This window comes from Lissotriton helveticus, chromosome 1_1 (assembly GCF_964261635.1).
Source record: "Lissotriton helveticus chromosome 1_1, aLisHel1.1, whole genome shotgun sequence".
In the NCBI taxonomy this organism is placed as follows: domain Eukaryota; kingdom Metazoa; phylum Chordata; class Amphibia; order Caudata; family Salamandridae; genus Lissotriton; species Lissotriton helveticus.
In genome coordinates this window covers 634,089,843-634,110,758 of record NC_136057.1, presented here as the reverse complement: position 1 = coordinate 634,110,758, position 20,916 = coordinate 634,089,843, and the positions used below count along the sequence as shown (strand labels likewise).

The window sequence follows — 20,916 nt, the reverse complement described above, 5'->3', positions numbered from 1 at the left end:
GTGGACACGCTGTATTTCACAATCTAAATTAATATCTGGCCTATCTTTTAGTGCCGTTTCGCGGAGCATTTTAATTATAATGGCCTTGATATCCGACCCTTCTTCTGACTCGGGGATATTTATAAGTCTCAGGTTGTTTCTTCGAGTATGGTTCTCGATTCTCTCCAGGTCCGTCCTGAGTCCTATATTTTCATTAGTTAGCTTTTCCACTCTCTCAGAGTTTTTAGAAATATCATGTCTCAATACCTCTATCTCGTCCTTCAACACTTTAGTATGTACTGCAACTTCATCCAGTTTTTGTGCCAAAAAGGTACAGGAGGCTTGTATATCAGCTTGAATTGCTTCCGACTTTTTAAATCTGGAGCTGATCTCTTCTTCAATCCTATTAATATGGAAGCCAGGTCAGTTTTATTACAAGTACTTAAATTCCCGGACCCATGTCTGGGCCCGACTTCGGTCTCAGGACTGGTGCTTGAAGTAGCTAAAGCGTCTGGTTCAACTGGTGTAGTCGATGTGGCTAATGTGGCTAATGTGACTGGAGCTGGAGTTGGTGCTACCGGAGGATCACCCTCTTGTGAAGAACTCCCGTCTGTATCCACATCCACTTCTACGTCTTCGGCTCCCCTCCTACTTCGAGAGCGGCCTACCTATTCTGTGTGAACAACTGGAAGTTACTTCCAATGGTGCCTTCTGAGGAATAACCTACTTCCCTGTCTCCACCGCTTGCTGGTATTGCTGATATTGAAGTAGACTTCTCGAGGGGATTGCCCGCGTTTCCCTGCCCTTCTGGCCTCCCCTGAGTCTCACCCTCCAAGGTCTCTTTTCCCACCCCTATTGGGGTAAGAAGCGAGGTTGAGTGGGACATGACCTTATAGAAGGTTTTAAGGGAGGGAGTAACTCTGACCTGGGGGCGATATTTTCTTCCCCCTGCCACGGGGGGTCTTCCCTGACTGTTTGGCCAACTTTCCAGATATTGGGAGTTGTGTGCTGCACTATTTTTTTAGTAATTTGGGCATCTGTTACTGCAGGAGTAAACAGTTCCGAACTCACTCTGGGTTTTCCCACAGTCCGCGCGTGCAACGTGTATCTAGAGGTAGGGTGTTTGTTTTATCCAGTGGCCCCGTGCACTCCTCCAAACAGACCTCCCCCTGCACACCAACGTGGCCCAGGCCCTTTAAATCACTGACCTTCGGCTTCTCTTTCAATACTGAGTTCGGATGAGTGCCCCCTCTCCCATCCGATAAACTCTTCACCCTCTGTACCTCCAAAATCCTGCCGTCTTGCAAGTCGGAGTTGCTATTCTCCCCATTCACTGCCCAACTTGCGCTGCTTCTGCATCTGCATGCGAATACACGAACCGCCCACGCACGCCTCAGGTCAGCTGCTGCTCTGCTCCACGTCGAAGCGGCGCCCCTAGGCAGCAGACCTCCCCGAGGGCCTCCATGCCGTGCCAGGGCGAATGGAAACAAAAGCATAGACCCTCAACAGGCTCCACAACTCATCAAGCTTCAGGCTCCGAAACGGGATTTCCTCCAGCGAGGTATAAGGCACGTTCTAGAGGCAGCGGGGGGGGGGGGGATTAGCACTCAGTACAGAGTTTCCTTAGTCAATACACTTTCACCTCACTCCGGCGGTCTGCGGCCGTTTACCTCGCGTTCGCCATGTTCCCCGTCAGGTTGTCCCACATACTGCATGAAACACGACAAAGAGAGGAGGATCTCGCCTTAGTATCTATAGACCTGGAAAAGGCCTTTGACTCTGTGGATTGGAGGTACCTCTTGGAGGTGCTAAGGGTAGCTGGTTTTGGATTGAATTTTAGAATATGGGTGCAGATCCAGCTGGAATGCAGCAGGTCGGGTGAATGGAGGCTAGAAAAGGGGACGCTGCAGGGCTGTCCGCTCTCCCCACTGTTGTTTGCTAGGCAATAGAGCCCCAGGCAATTTGGGCACATTGGGACTTGGCCCCTTGGGGTATTAATGTTGCCGGAACGTCTCAGGTTATATCTTTATATGCACATTATTTTGTCTGCTCATCCTGGGAGGCAGTACCGAGATTGCTATGGGTTTTGGAGAAGCTTGGCAACTGCTTGGGCTGAGACTCAATAGGAGTATATTTCTGCTTTTTCCCCCAAGCTTGCTTGGCTGGCCATTGTGCGGAGTCACTCCCTCAACTGGGACTGAGATGGGAGATCACACATTTCAAGGACCTGGGCATACAAGTAGCGGGCGAGGATTCCCAAGTACTACAACTTACCATCCATAAGACTTTGGAGGCCCTAAGGTGTTTAATTGGCTTCTGCAATACGCTACCACTTTCTTTAATGGGCCGACTGGCGATATCTAAAATGGTGGTTCTGCCTCGTTGCCTCTACGTGCTACAGGATACGCTGTGCCCCATACCCAGACGAATATTCAGGGCCCTGGTTGATAGACTTATACTGGGCCGGACGGCGCAGTAGAGTTGCACTTGCTACGCTAAACCGTATGTATGATAGGGGTGGGCTAGAGACACCCAGAATGGAACTATATTATTATGCTGCTCAATTGCAGCAGGCTGCTAAGTGGTTTGTTGAGGGGGACAACGGGGAGAAACGGCTACTCTGTGAGAGTGTACCAGTCACTGAGCTACTGGCTTTACTCATGGAGGGTGCTGGTGCCTCTGAAGCTGCACCGGATGTGCCTAGGCAGACAGATGCGTGCGGCAGCTATTTGTGGAGCGAATCCTCAGGCATGCTCTGTTTCACAGGGAATTAACGGTATGGGAGTTGGCACCAATCTGGAAAGTAATGGCCAACATGTCATTTAGAGCCTGGCAGGAGGGGGGATGCGCATCACTCGCAGACCTGTACCCAGGTGGGTGCTTTATTACATTTGAACAGGTTTGCAAGGGCTTTGGGTTGGTGCAAGGACAATAGTTACAACATGCTGCCCTATCCAACATATTTAAAGAGATATGGCCCACGTATCGCCTGATACCGCAAATTACACAGACATTAGATATTATACTTAAGTGTGGGGCAGGCAAGCGTATAATATCTCTGCTGTACAGGGCAATGAGGACAGACACCCGGGCTCCCCCTCCTGTAGCATATGCGGCTTGGAATGCTGATCTGGAGGAGACATTGGAGGAAAAGGACTGGAAGGTGGTAGGTGCGCTCACACACACAATCTCCTGCAACGCCTGGTTTCGCTTAATACATTATAATTACGTTCACCACACATACATAACCCGGGCAAGAATTCAATGCGTGGCTCCTAGTAGGTCCAAGGTGTCATAAAACAGGGGTTAATTTCTTGCACTTGGCTTGGGAGTGTCCTGCGGTCAATGGCTTTTGGGCTGAGGTAGTGGATTTGATAAGGGGCCAGGTGAATAGAAGAGTTCAATTAACACCAAAACATTGCCACCTAGGGCTGATAAGGAAAAGGAAAAAACAAACTAAAATAGTGACTACAGCAATGGTTGCTGGTGCTGGCAAGGCGCAGAATTGCAATAGTATGGATGGGGACGCGCCCTCCGGAGTTCTTGGTATAGATACGGGATGTGCGTGAGTGGACCTTAGCTGAGGAGGTGCACATGAAGAAGTGTCGCAGGGATGAAATGCTAGAGGAGAACTTAAGGCTTTGGAAGGAGCTACATCACGATTTACTGGCCGAGATCTCCCAAATGGGCACAAAGAGCACCACTTTAGGGGATAACTCTGTGTACTCTGATGTGCAGGAGGGGGAGTAATGTTTTAAATGCTCAGTTCTTGCCTAACAATTTGTAAGGGGGGTGGTGGAGGGTTCAATGTCTTGCATCATTGTATTACATGTCTATGTATTGCCATTGCTCACTACTGGGTGCACACACAGGGTTGTGTTCAATTAAAACCTTAAATAATGTTTCAAATAAAATATATATATATATATAAGAAAAGGGGAGGTTAAGGCTTGGCAAGGAGTTTTAAATGCCAAGTCCACATGGCAGTGCAACACTGCATTCAGGCTGCAATTGTAGGCCTGAGATATGTTTTAAATGGCTACTTAAGTGGGTAGCACAATAAGTGCTGCAAGCCCACTGGGAGCATTTAATTTACAGGTCCTCAGTATAAGGTATACCATTCTACAAGGGACTGATAAGTACATTAAATATGCCAATTAGGTACATGCCAATCAAACCATGTTTAGGCCTTCAGCTGTGGTTAGCAGTGGTAAAGGCCACAGAGTCCTAGGGCCAACAAAAGCAAAAGTCCAGCAAAAATCGGAGGTGTGTAGGCAAAAGGTTTTGGGGGAGACCACTCTAAGGATGACATGTCTAAAATACATCTTTCATCTGCACAATCGATATAACGATGGTAGTCCAAGATCCATCGGTGTCTGTTGTTGTGGCCTCTTCTACTGAGGAGGGGGTACTCCGCAGAGTCCTCAGGGACGACGGGGCATCCATGGGTTGATGTTGCAGTCACAACCAACATACAGAGGCAAGGGAACATCACCTGGAATTCTAACTGAAGGAGAAATGACTGGACTGTCCTGGGTGCGAAGACATCCTGTCTGTGAGCCAGGGAAGAAAATGCCAAACCACCTGGAGGAGCTGATCGTAGAAAGAATCACAATACTGCCAGACAGGGCAGTGTGACATTCATCATTTATCTTTGTCGTAGCTCCCATGGCACCCGGAGCTGTGCATCAGAGAGGTAGGTCCCAATGAAGCTTGGATGATCACTTGCTGGTTGCCTGTGTGCCACACAAGTGGACTGCATGACTGCAGCACTGAAGAACTAGTGATATGAGAGGGACGCCTGGAGAGCCCCGCAAACTGTATGCTGAAGATAGCGCCCAGCGACCACAGTGATTTACAACAAACAACTGCGGGCGTGTTTTAATCGTGCTCAAGAAAAAGCACCACGTCTTCACAGGAGTGCCAGAGTGAGCTGCACCATGAGCAGATCTGCCATCAGTTGCCCGGAAGAGAGACACCAATAGAAGCCTCCACTGTTGCTACAACACTACGATCAATGTACTGTGCAGCCAGTTGCTGTGTAGCTCCCTTGAAGTTTGCTGTATGGTGCCTGGAAACTCCCTGCTATCGGTGAGGTGCCATTGTTGAGGGAGGGCTGATTGTGAGCCAATACTGCTTCAACAAACTGTTTTTTTCTTTATAACCAATGATCATGACGTTCATATTGGTATTATTACAAGTTAAAACAAAATTGGTTTATAATAAAAAAAAAATTCAATGAATTCTCTATCTTCTCCTACTTCCGTCTATTCCCTAGAGTAATCGGTTCCAGTACAATGTTTTGATCAATGCTATACTATTGTAACTGTGAAATTGTCATTTCCAATTGCTTTCAACAAAAACACCAAACAATTAAATATATCAAGATTTTGATCAGGAGTATTTCAATCCTTATGTATGTGGCAGCACATTCTCAGTACTTTGGGAGAATTCCACATCTTCAGCCCACCCTTCTTACTTTGGTGGCACCCAAGAATATGTCCTGGGCTACCTACACTTCTCTCTGTACTGTTCCTATATTCACTGTAACATTTTCTTTTGGATTTAAGTCCTACCCTAAGGAGATAACATCATTACTGTTTCATTTTCTCTTCCTCTCATTCAATCTTAGCTTAACTGTTGCCTGCCTCTTTGCTACTGGTACTTCATTTCCACCTGCTCCACTGTGGTTCTCTACCTCTGCCTGAACTTGCTTTTGAACTTGAGCCTTCGCCTAATTTTTCCTGAAAATAAATTCATATTTTCAAAAACGTTAACTCCACATCTATAGCATTTGTGGAAACAGATCTCATTTGTTTTGCTTTTCTGTAACTATTCATCTAACCATTGGTGTTTTAACATCTCAACTATTGTTCCTCTTTGTTCGTGTGTCTTCCTAAATAATGGTCATTGCATTCCAGAACATTCAAACTTTTGTATTTTTCTCTCTCTCACTATTAAGCACATATATGCCCGTTTTACTCAGATTTGATTGTGCCCTCTAAACCTTTTATTTTTTTTAACAAGCTCACTCTGACCCTGCGCCCCAATTCTACACCCTGTTCTTCTATGTATTGGTTCCTCTGCCTCCTTGTACTTCTTTACGTTTTCTGTAATTTATAAGCGATCTTTAATCCATGTAACGAGCTCCCTGTTCAAATCAGAATTGCGTAAACTTTAATCCACCTTTAAAATATTGTTGACAGAACGCCTCCTAGCTAACCAATCTAGACTATGTGAATGTAAGCAGTATTATTTTACTTCCATGATTTTTTTAAACTATGTAATTATTATTTATTCTGAAGCACTATATGTGTTATAAAAATACAATAAATACTGAATAAAAAATGTAAGTCTCTACATGAAATATATCTTAGCATAAAAAGGACAAAATCACAGAAATGTTTCTGGCCAGCATGACATGATGAATAATTACAATAGGTTTGGTACCTCTAAGAAGCCTTTTTGCTCAGGTGCTATATGATTCAAAGGAACATATGTGTCGTTGGTCTCTTGACAAACCACCATTGCATGCCTTTGACTGAAGGTCCCACGACCAACATCCTGCCCACTTATTCGAACATTAAACCCTAGATGGAAAATAGGTACAAAAGATTAGTATTGATTAAATCAACAATGCATTGCTCTAATTCATAATCCATCATATAGGATTTGACTATACGATTTGACTGTCACTTCAGCAAGTTGATAACAGAACAGATGTTAGCACACTGCAGCAGCTACTGGGGATCGGCAGACTGCTGTGTTCCTTGACATTGTTTTACACTTTCAAAATTCTAATTTTAAGACTTTATTTACTTGTTTACTCACAATGCATCACTTAAATTAAATCACACAATGTGTCTATCTGCTCTGTCTGCAGTACTAACTTTCCCTTCAACAGTAACTATAATGTACTATTTAATAATTAAACGTGTTACTCCTGGTTCTAGCTTATTCAAATCTTTACCCATTGTGATAAATGCCCTGTAAAGTGGTTCTATATGGTCCCTAAGGCCAAGGCGGACCTCAAGAAGTGGCAATCCCTCCCCCTCAATCCCATTGGAAGGAGCACCCTTTTTAAAATGATGGTCCTACCCCGTTTTTCATACAATTTTACCGAATATCGCCCTTCATCTCCCAGGGGGTTGGTTCCGAGAAATAGACAGTGCCCTTACCCGGTTTATGTGGGGTGGCGGGAGGTCACGATCGTCTCTGGCACACTGCCGCATACCTCCCTATGATGGGGGCATGGGGTAACCAATCTCCACCTATGCTACCTGGCCACGAAACTCATTGTGATCCATGACTGGTTTGTGGGAGGCTGGTCCGACCCGGCGTACCGGGTGGAACTCGGGTCAATGGATTTCCCACTGCTTCAAGCCTGCCTTTATGGGACCCCCGTGCCACAGGCCCTCCCCCCATCACCCGACATTACTTATGGCCTGGCGTACCACCTTACGCCACACGAAATGGGACCGGAAGCTCACCAGACAGACACCTCTGTAGAGTGGTGTTTGGCTGGAGGAGGTCTCGTCACTCCGAGACTTCCGCCGATGGGACCTCATCGGGATTTAGTTGCTGGGAGATGTCTGGGTAGGGGACCACATTCGATCGTTTGCAGACTTACAACACCGCCAAATATTTACAGCTAAGGCATGCCCTCCGAACACAAATTCCATCTCCCACCTCCCTCTCGGAATTCAGTCACCTGGAGGCCCAAGTGATAATAAGGAATCTAGGCAGAGGGGGGGTGTCGCAGATTTACCACTCCTTGGTGAACAATGGCCCTGCATCCCTGGACCTGCTGCGTGCCCGCTGGGAAGGGTGGCTGGGCCCCCTGGAGGACGCAGACTGGAGGGATGCCCTTATGGCTCCCAAGACCCTGACGACCTCCTCCAAGCTGCGTCTAGTTCAACTTTACTACCGCCATACGGCATACCTCACCCCAGCGCGCCTATACATCGCCCGCATACGGCCGTCCCCGTCCTGCGCGCGCTGCAATCACGCTCCTGCGGACTTCTACCACATGACATGGCAATGCCCGCTCTTACACCATTCGGGGCAGGGGTAGAGCTAGAGCTTACACAGACATTGGGATGGGAGGTTCCCCACGACCCACTACACCTGATTCTGGGTGTGTTTGAGAGACTCAATGGTTCTCAGGTTGATAAGCGCTTTCTCGGAACGGCAATGGCGGTGGCGAAACGCGATATAGCGGCGCTTTGGTCTCAGGCCAGGCCAACTACTATACAGAAATGGAGACGAGAATCGGGAATTGTGACAGCCGAGGGGTCCAAGCCATTGGATATGGATCTACCTATCCCTCTCTCCCTAACAACTGCTGCGCCCAATGAGCATCCAGCTCTGATATGAAATGAAATGAAATGAAAAAGAAACTTATAAAGCGCTCTGTGGCCAAGCGGCTTCCTGGCGCTGAGGAACACATCGATATCTGCCTAACATGTGCGGGAGGGGTTTAGCCCGGGAAAGCCTGAAGAAAGAAAAAAGTTTTAAGGGCTTTCCGGAAATGAGAAAAAATGGGAATGGAGCGGATAGAGAGGGGAAGAGAGTTCCAGATCTGCGGAGCACGCACAGAGAAGCGGATGCCCCCTGTGCGGGACTTACGGTAACGGGGAACGTGAAGAAGAGAAAGGGAGGAGGAATGGAGGGTGCGGGGAGGGGCGTGAGAGGAGATCAGAGAGTTGATGAAGAGGGGAGCAGACTGGGCCTGCGCCCGAAAGGCCAGGCAGGCAAGTTTGAACAGAGACCTGAACTGGACGGGGAGCCAGTGTAAGGTTTTAAGGGCGGGAGTGATGTGGGAGAACTTCGGAAGACGGAGGACAAGACGGGCCGCCTGGTTCTGGATGGCCTGGAGACGACGGGTCTCGTAGGCAGGAATGCCTACGTACAGGCCATTGCCGTAATCCAGGCGGGATGTAATGAGGGCAGTGATGATAACTTTGAGGGCAGCAACAGAAAAAAAACGGGAAATCTTACGGATAAGGCGGAGGGAAAGAAAACAAGAGGATACAACAGAGCTAATGTGAGCATGCATCGAGAGATCATTGCTGACCTTGATGCCCAAGGTACGAACAGAGGGAACCGGGGAAGGTGGAGGACCAAAGGAAAGGGGCCAATGGACTGGGGACCAGGGGTTAGAGGGGCCACCAGTGAGGACAAGCTCTGTCTTATCAGGGTTGAGCTTCAAATGATTGAAGCTCATCCACTGAGAGATAAAGACAAGAGTCGACCGGAGCTTGGGAAGAGAGTGAGTGGGGGAAGATAGATCAAAGACGAGCTGGAGGTCGTCAGCGTAGTTATACACCGAGACCCCCAGCTCAAGGAGCGATAAAATGAGGGGGCGAATATAGAGGTTAAAGAGAAGAGGGGAAAGAGAAGAGCCTTGGGGTACCCCACAGGTGACCGGAAGGGGAGGAGCAGAGAAGGTAGAGAGGTGGACTGCCTGTGATCGTCCCTGCAGAAAGGACGCGATCCAAGAGAGGGCGACGCCCTGGATGCCCGCTGCGCTGACACGGTCGAGAAGAATAGCATGATCGACCGTGTCAAACGCAGCGGACAGATCCAAAAGGACTAAGGCCTGAGGAAGATTGCCATCGGCCTTGCCCTTCAGTTCATCAAGGACCGCAAGGACCACGCCCTCAGTGGAGTGGCCCGGTCGAAAGCCAGCCTGGTGGGAGGCCAAGATGTTGTTCTCCTCGATGTAGGATGAGAGACAGGATGTTACATGGCTCTCAAGGATCTTCCCTAGATAGGGGAGGAGGGAGATCGGCCTAAAATTCGATGGAAGGGAGGGGTCCAGGCCAGCTTTCTTCAGGATAGGAAGCACAATGGCAGACTTAAAGAAAGAGGGGACAGAACCCAGAGCCAGACAGGAGTTAAGGAAAGTTAGGGGAGGGGTAGGACAACTAGTGAATAAAGTTCTAAGGATGCGAGCGGGTGCACAGTCCACCGGGGAGCCAGACTTGACCTTAACAAGAAGGCCGAGAAAGAGCTCAGAAGAAATGGGTGTGAAATGATCAAAAACAGGGGCAGAGAAAGGGGAGTGATCCAGTTGATCAGGGGGAGGCACAATCGGAATGTTGGCCTTAATGGAGATTATTTTGTTAATGAAATAAGTGTTCAACGAGAGGCAGAGAGATTGCGAAGGAGCAGGGGAAAGACCCGCACGGTCAGAAGTGGCAAGGCTACGGACCAGAGAAAAGATCTCACGAGTTTTATTGGCTGAAAGGGCAACGCGGTCAGAGAAGTATTTGGATTTGGCCGCTAAGATGGCCGATTTATAATTGTTGAGAAGAGCCCTATATTTCAGGCGGAGAGTGGGGCAATAGGTGCGACGCCAGCGACGTTCCGACCGTCTGAGCTCGAGCTTCAGGGATTTGAGGTCATTGGAGAACCACCTGTGGGCGTCGTAAAGACGGGCCGATCTGATCTTTTTAAGAGGAGCGGCCTGATCACAAGCCGAGGAAAGCCAAGTGTGAATAGAATCCGCCTGGTTTTCCACAGAGAGGTCGGTCAGAACGGGTGCCGATAAAGATAGAGAGGAGGAGAGCTCGTTGAGATCAACCTTATTCCAGCACCGAGCCCAGATGTTCTTGGGCAAGGTAGCTTTCTCAGGCTGACCTAAGGGGATGGAGAAGGAGATCAAACAATGATCGGACCAGCCACAGGGGGAGATAGAAGACACCAGGGGATTGCAACGGAGAGACCAGATCTGGTCAAGGATATGACCATGGGTGTGGGTAGGGGTCAAAACATGGGACGAGAAGTTAAGACAGCGGAGAGTAGCGGAAAAATCTTTTGAGAGGGGGTCCTCCTGCGGATCGCCCGGCCAAAAATTAAAATCCCCCAGCAAAATTAGCGAAGAATTATCTACAGCCAGGGTGGCCAAGAGGTCCTGCAGAGAGGACACAAAAGAAGACATGTACTGGGGGGGGGCCGTACAGAAGAATCACCGTGAGGGGAACCGGGAGGTTGAGAGAGCGGGCCACCAGGAAATCTACATTGGTGATACCAGGATGCGAAAGGAGCTGAAATTGCAGGGATCGGCGGACTATCATCGCCACGCCACCCCCAGATCTTCCATCTGGGCGGTCGGCGCGGAGGGCGTAGTGAGTAGCAGGAAGAATCGCGAGAAGGTCAGGAAGGGAATGGGAGGAAAACCAAGTCTCGGTAAGGAAAAGAAAGTCCGGAGGGTCAGTGTCCAGTAGGTTGAAGAGAGCGGTTTGATTTTTTACGGCCGAGCGTGTATTCAAGAGAATAGCAGAGGCGTCAAGGGAAGCAGGGGAAGCACGCGGAAGGGAGGGCGGAGAGGAGATTGGGGAAGAAGAAGGCAAGACGACACCGGGAAGAGGGGGGGCATAGATGCCATGCGAGGATAAGTGTAGGACTGCAGATGGGGAAAGAGGGATAGAAGCAGAGAGAGATGAGAGTTGGGCCGAAGAGTACACCAGAAGAGGGGCAGAGTCTGTGGCCCCTGGTCCCGGTCGGTCGCGGACGGGCGCAGACGGGCTTGCCTTAGGCGCGCCTTCGGCGCGCAAACGGCGCGCCCGCTGCACCCGTCCGCTGCGCGAACGGTAAAGGCACATGTTAAATAGGGAAGCTAGGAGGCGAAATCAGGGGGGCGTGGCCAAGTAGTGGGCGTGGCCGGGAGGGCGCCCGCTGAAGGCGGGAAGCGAGTGGAAGAGATCCCGCTGCAGCGTCCAACTCGGCTGCGCGGAAGGGAGAGAACGAGGGCAAGGTCCCTGAGCAGGTGAGGAGAGGGTGGGATTAAAAAGCGCACTCAAGCGCTGTAAAATCAAACAAAGAATGAGGGCAGAGAAGAAAATACAATATATTTAAGGCACTGACCAGCACAGGCTGTGTGTAGTACACGCGAGCTGGAAGAAGGCAGAACGCCGAAACGCGTCCTCGAAACTTGTGTACTTTTAATAAATGGATTGAACTCACCCCACGAGTGCGGAGTGTTTTTTGACACCGGAGCTTGTATTTTAAAAGTGGACCCACCCCCACTATCTTGCACCCGTCAGAAGTGTGCGGCGCACGCCAGGGCGGACTTTGGAGCGATGATTGAATGGCATCTTGCACCGCCACTGGGCGTCTGAAACAACAGCGACGCGATTGAGCGCCAGCCAGACAGACTGGAGGAGTATCGGATATATGCCGACCCCTGCGCTGACTGTGATGGAACCTGGTGGCTGACGAGGGATGTCTTTCACACCAACCATCTACACGACGTGGTTGCAGTGCCCAAGCTAGCGGCAATTGGGAATTGTGACAGCCGTGCTGAAGTACCTATGACCTCCCCCTCTCGACGTCCCCAGAGCCTGAAGTTGTATACACAGACTGCCAGGACAGTCAGGCGAGGGAAGGAAAGGAAGGGAACAGCGGGGAGGGAGATCTGGAATGACAACAAAAGATATTTAGAAAACACAACCAGTATCCACATTTCTCAGAACTACCGATGTCCTTTCCTTATAACATAATGTACTTTATGCCCTCACTCCTACCTGTAAAGGAACATATTGTGGCCTTAAATAGTAGAAGAGATTGGGGAGATACCAAGGATTTAACCAACTGTAAAGGGAAACAAAAGGAAATACATTGAAACTCTTATCTCTGTACCTGCTTTGTCATTCTACAGGCAATCCCACAACATACCGAACACTGACTGTGTTAACTACTGTTGTTAGTTAAATCCCTCCGATATGTCACCCCTTTTATTCATCTCTCCTGTGCTTGAATAAAAAATAGAAAAGGTTGCGGGGAGAAATCATACATAAACAGCAGACAAGGTTAATAAGCCCTTAACGAAGTCTGCACCAACGGAATTGTCCATGTATTCCACAGGCGTCCAGCGACCGCAAGACTGATCAAGAATCCAGGTAATCCGTAAGCAAGCCAATAAACAGTTTGAGCCCAAACCGTTCCTTGAATCTATATCAAAGTCAATGACTGCCCCGCCAAAACCCAAGAACAGTAGTCTCCTCCACCAAGGAGGCCCTTGACAGTTCTTCGGATTTCCCCGCAATGAGACGGCCGAATGCCTGCCTCGGCAAACGGGGAAATAAATCTTGCTCAGCCGAGAGAGCTTTAACTAAATCAAAAACACGCAAGAAATGTTCCAACCTGCAATTCAATACACGTGTACCCAACCCAGAACGGGGTACTAAGTGTTCAGACCGGGCTCGGAAAATAGGGCTTACCGCTTGTCAGGAATACCAACCACACGAAGAGTCCAGCAAGAATTATCGGCAACGCCGGCTTCCCCGGCGAAGGCTTTGTTTCCTGGAATTGCGTGACTTGCGTCGTGAACGTGACGTGCTTCCGGGGCATGCTGGAAAACGTAGTATTTCCAGCCACAAACCGCCGTGTACAGCGCGAAGGAAGGTCAGCGCTTTGCCGATGGTTCAGAATCTGACATTCAAGAAACAAACAGTGTGGAGGGTCAAGGGGATAGTTTACCGACCTGTCTACTCATTCCCCAAAATACATATATATAACAACCATAGAGTAGACCAAGTCTAGAAAGTAGTGTGTATGACTGAGTAAGTGAACATGCAACCAACGAAAATACATGTAGGTGGTGCCCAATACTGCTGACAACCCGAGGTTTGAATAAAACCCATCAGACCGCCCATTTGGCGGAGATTCATCATTTAGGGCTTGGTACATATTCAAACCTCTACCTGGCCATTTTAGTGCCAGGGTAGCATGGAACCCCTATGTACAATGTTCCTCACTGAAAAGGTGTTGGTAAAGTGCAGTGCTCAAATAATAATGGTGAGTAAAATTGACTACTGAGCCTTCAGGGAATTTCAGAGTGAAGGACAGAGTGTCAAAGCTTAAAAATACGCCCTGTAGTTAAAGATGGATACTACTCAGTGGCGCTACGCAAGGTGGTCGACATGTTTCTGCCTACTGGGGAATGACCCCGGCTTTCTTCAGGACCTTTTTATGTAAACTTGCTACTGCAACAAACATTAATATGTGATTGTGAGGAATCATGAAAAATAGTGCTTATAAAAAGTCACATAGCTACCAGGAACTTTACATTTCCAACGTTCACTGGAAGATGAGAGACAGGACTTCTTCCTATCGTGAGACAAAAGTTCACACAGTCAAACAGGATCAGGTCATCTCCATGCACCTGTATGATTCCATATGCACCACTCAAAAAACACACAAGAACAGATTGAATTCCGATTAACTAGAACCAATTATATCCCGCTTTACTAAGATAAATAGGCATATTAGCCGCATCACTCAGAGGCATTTCCCCTAGTGATACTCACCCAGCTTTGTGTGGGTGACGACCCCACCTCACCCGGCAACCGCTCGGGGGAATGAGGCCCCACTCTATAATGTAGACAAAGGACACAGTAAGTGGAAACATCTTCTGTGTCCAGCCAAATAGCGCTACATAACAACCCAACAAACATGCGACAAAAACACAGAAATCAGCCCACTGCGTTGTTAGCTCTGAGTGGAGTAATCAGGTCACAAGGGACCATAAGCACCAAAGGGTTAGCTTCATAACACGCCAGTAGGCATTGCTCAACAACTCTGGGTAATCACATTGTCAGTCACAAAGGAGGCTTTAATAAAGTAACCCCAGGTATAAGGTGTAAACCATAATTCCATACACCATATCATCAATATAATGGGTAAGTGCTGGAGAACTCTACTGATTAACAATGCCCAATAGTATATCTCAGGTAACTCACATTGGAGTATGGGGGCATCTTTTATTGAAAAAACAAGCAGTGACTATCAAGTATGAGCTCTATCTATACAGCAACCTACTTCTTACCTGTCCGTCGGTACCCCTGATGTTGAACGAGCGGAAGTGGAGGTGTGTCTCCTACCGCCCGCCTTCAATTTATAGGGGAACTGCGTGTTAATCAGTCACACGGGGACTTAATTGAGCGCTCACAACGGCACGCTCCTGATGGCCAAATTAAATAGTTCTCGAAGTTTAGAGGAGAGCGCCTCATCGCCATCTCTTCACCGGTGGGGAGAATACTGTCTCTCCCGGCGAGCACGACTGCGCATGCGCAAGGCCGAAGTCACTACTCGGCCGAGTCTGCGCACTGCACGCGGGGCAACCTGTAATCAAAACAGAAGCTCACGCGAAGAATTGCGCTAGCAATCATCAAGGCATAAACGCTAGGCAAAATTTGTCTGAACCGAGGTACAATAAACGAAAAAATGACCTAGTTGACAGAGCCACAAGATATTTAGATATTCAAAGGCTATGGATGCCATAATGGGAAACCGAACAGAAACAACATTGAACAACCCATAAGTGGTGTTTAGGACGGACTGGTTGGGGATCGCAACAGCTGTAAACATTTTTCACAATGTGATGGAAAATTGACAGAAGGCCAGGAAAAGGTGGACTGGACTGTGTAGGGTATCATCGCATGCAGGTTGGGTGAGCTACATATGCATGCGAGGGTGCGCACACATCAAAACAATGACCCGCAGCCATAGAAGCTGCACTAGAAACTCAAGAAACAAACAGTGTGGAGGGTCAAGGGGATAGTTTACCGACCTGTCTACTCATTCCCCAAAATACATATATATAACAACCATAGAGTAGACCAAGTCTAGAAAGTAGTGTGTATGACTGAGTAAGTGAACATGCAACCAACGAAAATACATGTAGGTGGTGCCCAATACTGCTGACAACCCGAGGTTTGAATAAAACCCATCAGACCGCCCATTTGGCGGAGATTCATCATTTAGGGCTTGGTACATATTCAAACCTCTACCTGGCCATTTTAGTGCCAGGGTAGCATGGAACCCCTATGTACAATGTTCCTCACTGAAAAGGTGTTGGTAAAGTGCAGTGCTCAAATAATAATGGTGAGTAAAATTGACTACTGAGCCTTCAGGGAATTTCAGAGTGAAGGACAGAGTGTCAAAGCTTAAAAATACGCCCTGTAGTTAAAGATGGATACTACTCAGTGGCGCTACGCAAGGTGGTCGACATGTTTCTGCCTACTGGGGAATGACCCCGGCTTTCTTCAGGACCTTTTTATGTAAACTTGCTACTGAATCTGACATTACATCCCCCTTCACGAAGGACGCTGACCGGAAGCAGGTTTATGCGGATGCAAGCGGTGGAACTTAGCCACCAAACGAGGAGCGTGCACAGCACTGGCAGGCTCCCAGGAGTTTCTCCTCCCGGCCGTAGCCCTTCCAGGAAATCAGATACCGCAAGCGCCCCATCACCCACTTCGAGTCCAGCACACCCTGAACCTCATATTCATGGTCCTGTTGTACCCAAATAGGCAGAGGAGCACGCCGTACCGGGCAATGAGAGGGCTTCAGGAGGGACACAAATGCAATTTCACAGCCACCGGGTTTACATGTTTCATCACCCGATAAGGCCCTATGAACCGAGGGTTAAATACGCTGTGTTTCTTGAACCTTATGTGTTTCGTGGACAACCACACCAGATCACCCTTTTTATACACAGGACAAGGCCTGCGGTGTTTATCTGCCTGAGTTTTGTACCTAGCCTTGGCTTGTACAAGATTCCTACGTGTGGCAAGAAGAACCTTGCGAACACGTAACAACCTCTCCTTGACGTCGGGCATCCTGGCGTTGGAACTTGGGAGCAAAAGGGGGTTGAATCTAGGATGATGTCCATAGGAACAAAAAAAGGAGTGTGAAGCGTGGACGAGTGTTGAGTGCTATTATAAACAATTTCCGCCACCCATAACCAGTCCACCCATGATTCTGTGTTATCCTTAACGTAACAACCCGGGAATTGTTTAAGAGTCTGGTTTAGCCTCTCTGTCTGACCATCTGTCTGAGGGTGAAAACTGGTGGACAAAGAAGAAGCTATTTGTAATTCAGAACTCCAGGTTTTCCAAAAGCGAGCTGTAAATTGGGCCCCTCTATCTGATACTATAACCCTCGGAAGTCCATGTAACCGAACTGTGTTCACTAAAAGGAGGTGGGCTAATCGACCTGCCGTGGGAACCTGGCTGCAAGCTATGAAGTGACACATTTTCATAAGATAGTCTATAACCACGACTATAGCTGTCTTCCCTTGGTCTGTGGGGAGTCCGACAATGAAGTCCACAGAAAATCTCTCCCACGGGTTTTCTGGCGTGGGCATAGGTTGAAAAAACCCTTGAGGTTGTTGTCGGTCGGATTTCATCTGGGCACACCTTGCACACTATTTTACCCATTGACGAAGATCAGGCCGAATGGAGGGCCACCAGAACTGTCTCAATGCTTTTTCTAGAGTTTTGACATACCCCATGTGGCCAGCGCAAGGAGAATCGTGACACCAGGAAAAAACTGTTCTTCATAATGCTTTCGTAGGTACTAGCACTTGTGTCCCTTTCATGGGTATGCCTCGTTTAATTTTCCATTCGGCATGATGCCTAAGCCAGGTTCTCCACACACAGGTCTGTACTCCTGTTTTTACTCCCATCAAAAAATCCCCTGTTTGAGTAACACACAGAACTTTTGAAGGTTCGATGATAGCTCTGTTTGGCGTTGAGGTATGCAGAGTTGGATTTTCTTGTCTCGTTAAAGCATCCGCTTTCTTGTTAATGACAACTGGTCTATATGTGACGATGAACCGGTATTCCTCAAAGAACAGCATCCAACCTAACTGTCTTGGGGTAAGATGACGAGCTGCTCGCATGAATTGTAAATTGCGATGGTCTGTATATACCGTCACCTGGTATTTAGCACCCAACAGCCAATGTCTCCATTCCAAGAATGCATCCCTGATTGCCAATAATTCTTTCTCGGCAATCGTGTAATTTATCTCCGCTGGGTTTAATTTTCGAGACATAAATGCGATCGGATGTAGGTGTCCAGTGGTCTCTTCGTTTTGGGACAGTACGGCTCCTAGCGCAACTTCGGATGCGTCGGCCTCCACTATGAAAGGTATCCCTGGGTCGGCGTGGGTGAGGACCGGAGCCATAGAGAAATCTGATCAAAGGCTTCTTGTGCTTCCCTGTCCCACACAAACGGAACGTTTTTCCTTGTGAGCCGGGTTAATGGTGTTACCATAGCAGAGAAACCACAAATTAATCGTCTGTAAATGGTGGCGAATCTCAACAGACTTTGAATATCCTGGACATTGCAAGGGCGAGGCCACTCCTTCACTGCCTTGACTTTTCTTTCGGCCATGACCTGACCGGATGGTGTGAGCATCTCGCCTAAAAATTCCACCGTGGTAACATGAAACTCACACTTGGTGATTTTGCAGTAAAGATGGTTGTTTTGTAATGCCTGTAACACCTGACTCACATGTTCCACATGTTCTTCAGTCGTGTTTGAATAGACCAAGATGTCGTCAATGTATACCACTACGTAATGGTCGAGATACTCCCTCAATACTTCATTTAAGAAATATTGAAATGCGTCCGGGGCATTACAAAGCCCAAAGGGCATTACCAGGTACTCAAAAAGTCCATACCGCGTCGTGAATGTCGTCTTCCATTTATCACCCTGACGTATACGAACAAGGTGGTAGGCGCCCCTCAGATCAAGCTTGGTATATATCTTGGCGGCTCGTACTTGTTCCAATAAAACAGGGATTAATGGCAATGGATATTGGTTCTTCACTGTGATGTTATTGAGAGCCCTGTAATCAATGCAGCATCTTTTCTCACCGTTAGCCTTTGGAATAAAAAACAGAGGTGATGCTGCTGGGAATCTCGAAGGTCGTATGTATCCAGCAGCAAGGTATTTATCCAGGTATGCGTGTAAGATCTCGTTCTCGGGCACCGTGAGGGCATAAATCCTTCCACTAGGGACCACAGCCCCTGGGAGAAGATCAATTCTGGAAGGTCAGCGCTTTAGCGATGGTTCAGAATCTGACACTACCTATCCCTCTCTCCCTAACAACTGCCGCGCCCAATGAGCATCCAGCTCTGATATTTAAGGCACTGATCTGCACACGCTGTGTGTAGTACACGCGAGCTGGAAGAAGGCAGAACGCCGAAACGCGTCCTCGAAACTTGTGTACTTTTAATAAATGGATTGATCTCACCCCACGAGTGCGGAGTGTTTTTGGACACCGGAGCTTGTATCTTAAAAGTGGACCCACCCCCACTATCTTGCACCAGTCAGAAGTGTGCGCCGCACGCCAGGGCGGACTTTGAAGCGATGATATATATAAATATATATTGTGTACAGAAAATGATGTACCAATTTACTAAGAATCACAACTATGCTGCTATATTTAATTAGATTTTAAATGTATCTTGGGCTGCTAAATAACGAGTAGAATGGTTTACAATGCGATAATTTGCACATTTGCGCTAGTTTGCACATGTTTAATCTTACCTTGTACAGTTTCAAAATGGTTTGTGCAATGGTCTGATTTTCGCATGATGAAATATGTGATTGCATAACTCATGTTTACAAGGATTCGGAATTACGAATTATCCAAGTTATAGTATGTTTTCCATGTCAAGTATGACATCGCACCACGTGATGTAGAATTTATTTGCACTGTCACTTTAAATACGGTAGTTTGTTTGATTCACGTTGTCATGTGATCAAGGCTCTTCGGAGCCGAAACATTATGGCGACTTAAGAGCACGAAATAAAAGATATTCAGCATCGAATTCCATGGTCCGTGTCTGTGTTTGCTGAAATAGAATCGACGACTGGGCTGCTTCAGCTACATCACGGATTTCACCAAATATATATATATATATATATGTATATATATATATATATATATATATATATACACACACACACACACAGACGCCAGTAGGTAGCTATAGTTAGGATCTTGTTCCTATTTAAAAAGTGTTTTTTCTTTTATTAATATCTTTAGCGCCGTTTGACAAATCTTCGCAAACATTTTCAAAACTGATGGCCCACTCACTTTAGCTGCTGTTTTGAAAGTGATTCATCAAGCGGAGGCCGAGAAAAATGGGGTCCCAAATGTTTTTTCTCCATGTTAATTTCCATAGGAAACTATTGACGCAGCTACAGCCTGAACTGTTGGACGGAATTACACAAAATGTGGCAGAACGGTAGCTCTTGGTCCAGAGTGCACTCTTTTTGCTAAATGGTGTAAATCCGTTCAGTAGTTCCTGAGAAATGTAAACATTTCTCAGATATACAAATAGGGATGCAGAGAATCCACAAACCCTTCCGATCTGCCAACACTTCAAACCAGGAAGTACCCACACGTCCTGCCTCCAAAAATAAAAAGACGGCCAAAAAATCACCCAGGGAAGGGGAGCCATGCGCCCCCCTTCCTTAAAAGGCCTCTGGAGGGTGCTGCATGGCCCCCTCCCGTTTAAAAAAAAAACAATTGCAAAGGCCCAACCCCAGGGTATGGGGTCCCTGGGGCCCAAAAGCATTCTAGGGAAGGGGGGACACACAGCCCCCCCCCCCTTGCTAGAATTTACAAAAAAAAGGGAGGCCGGCAACTCGCTGAGGCCCGCCCCCTTTCTCCACTACTCTGCAAACCTCCTGATGCGCTCTTGTTTAGGGTATTAAGTCTCCTTCGTTGCTGAGGGTCCTTAGGGGCCAACTAGCCCACCTGTGACCTCCAGTAAGCCCCACACAGCTGGATTGCTGAGTGGTGGTCGTACATTTGGGGTGAGGTGGGGTGGGATAAGCAGGTCAACATCCCATCCACTACAGGGTGGGGAGGGCGACAGGCACTCTGCAATGTTGGGGAGGCGGGTAGTTCAGATACTGTCATGCAGGGAGGCAGGGTGAGGCATTATCAGGTTGTTGGGAATAGTAATTGTTACAGTTGTATTACGGAGTCACGACAGGGAGCTTTCCTTCATTTACTACTAATACCATATTTCTTGGCCCTTAAATTTAACGTACCTCCCTGACTGGTAGAAACAGTCAAACCAAGCTAATATGAGGAATACGCAGATAAAACGCTCCTGGAACGCA

At 47.8% G+C, this 20,916-nt stretch overlaps 1 protein-coding gene across 1 annotated transcript in view; it reads right to left on the bottom strand.

Annotated features, from left to right (window-relative positions):
• Window positions 1–20,916, bottom strand: part of DHTKD1 (dehydrogenase E1 and transketolase domain containing 1) — a 1,484,612-nt gene that overhangs the window by 668,054 nt on the left and 795,642 nt on the right. The window contains exon 10 of the mRNA XM_078674167.1: window positions 6,430–6,569. Coding sequence (XP_078530293.1) covers window positions 6,430–6,569 — 140 coding nt within the window. The remainder of the gene's footprint in view (window positions 1–6,429; window positions 6,570–20,916) is intronic.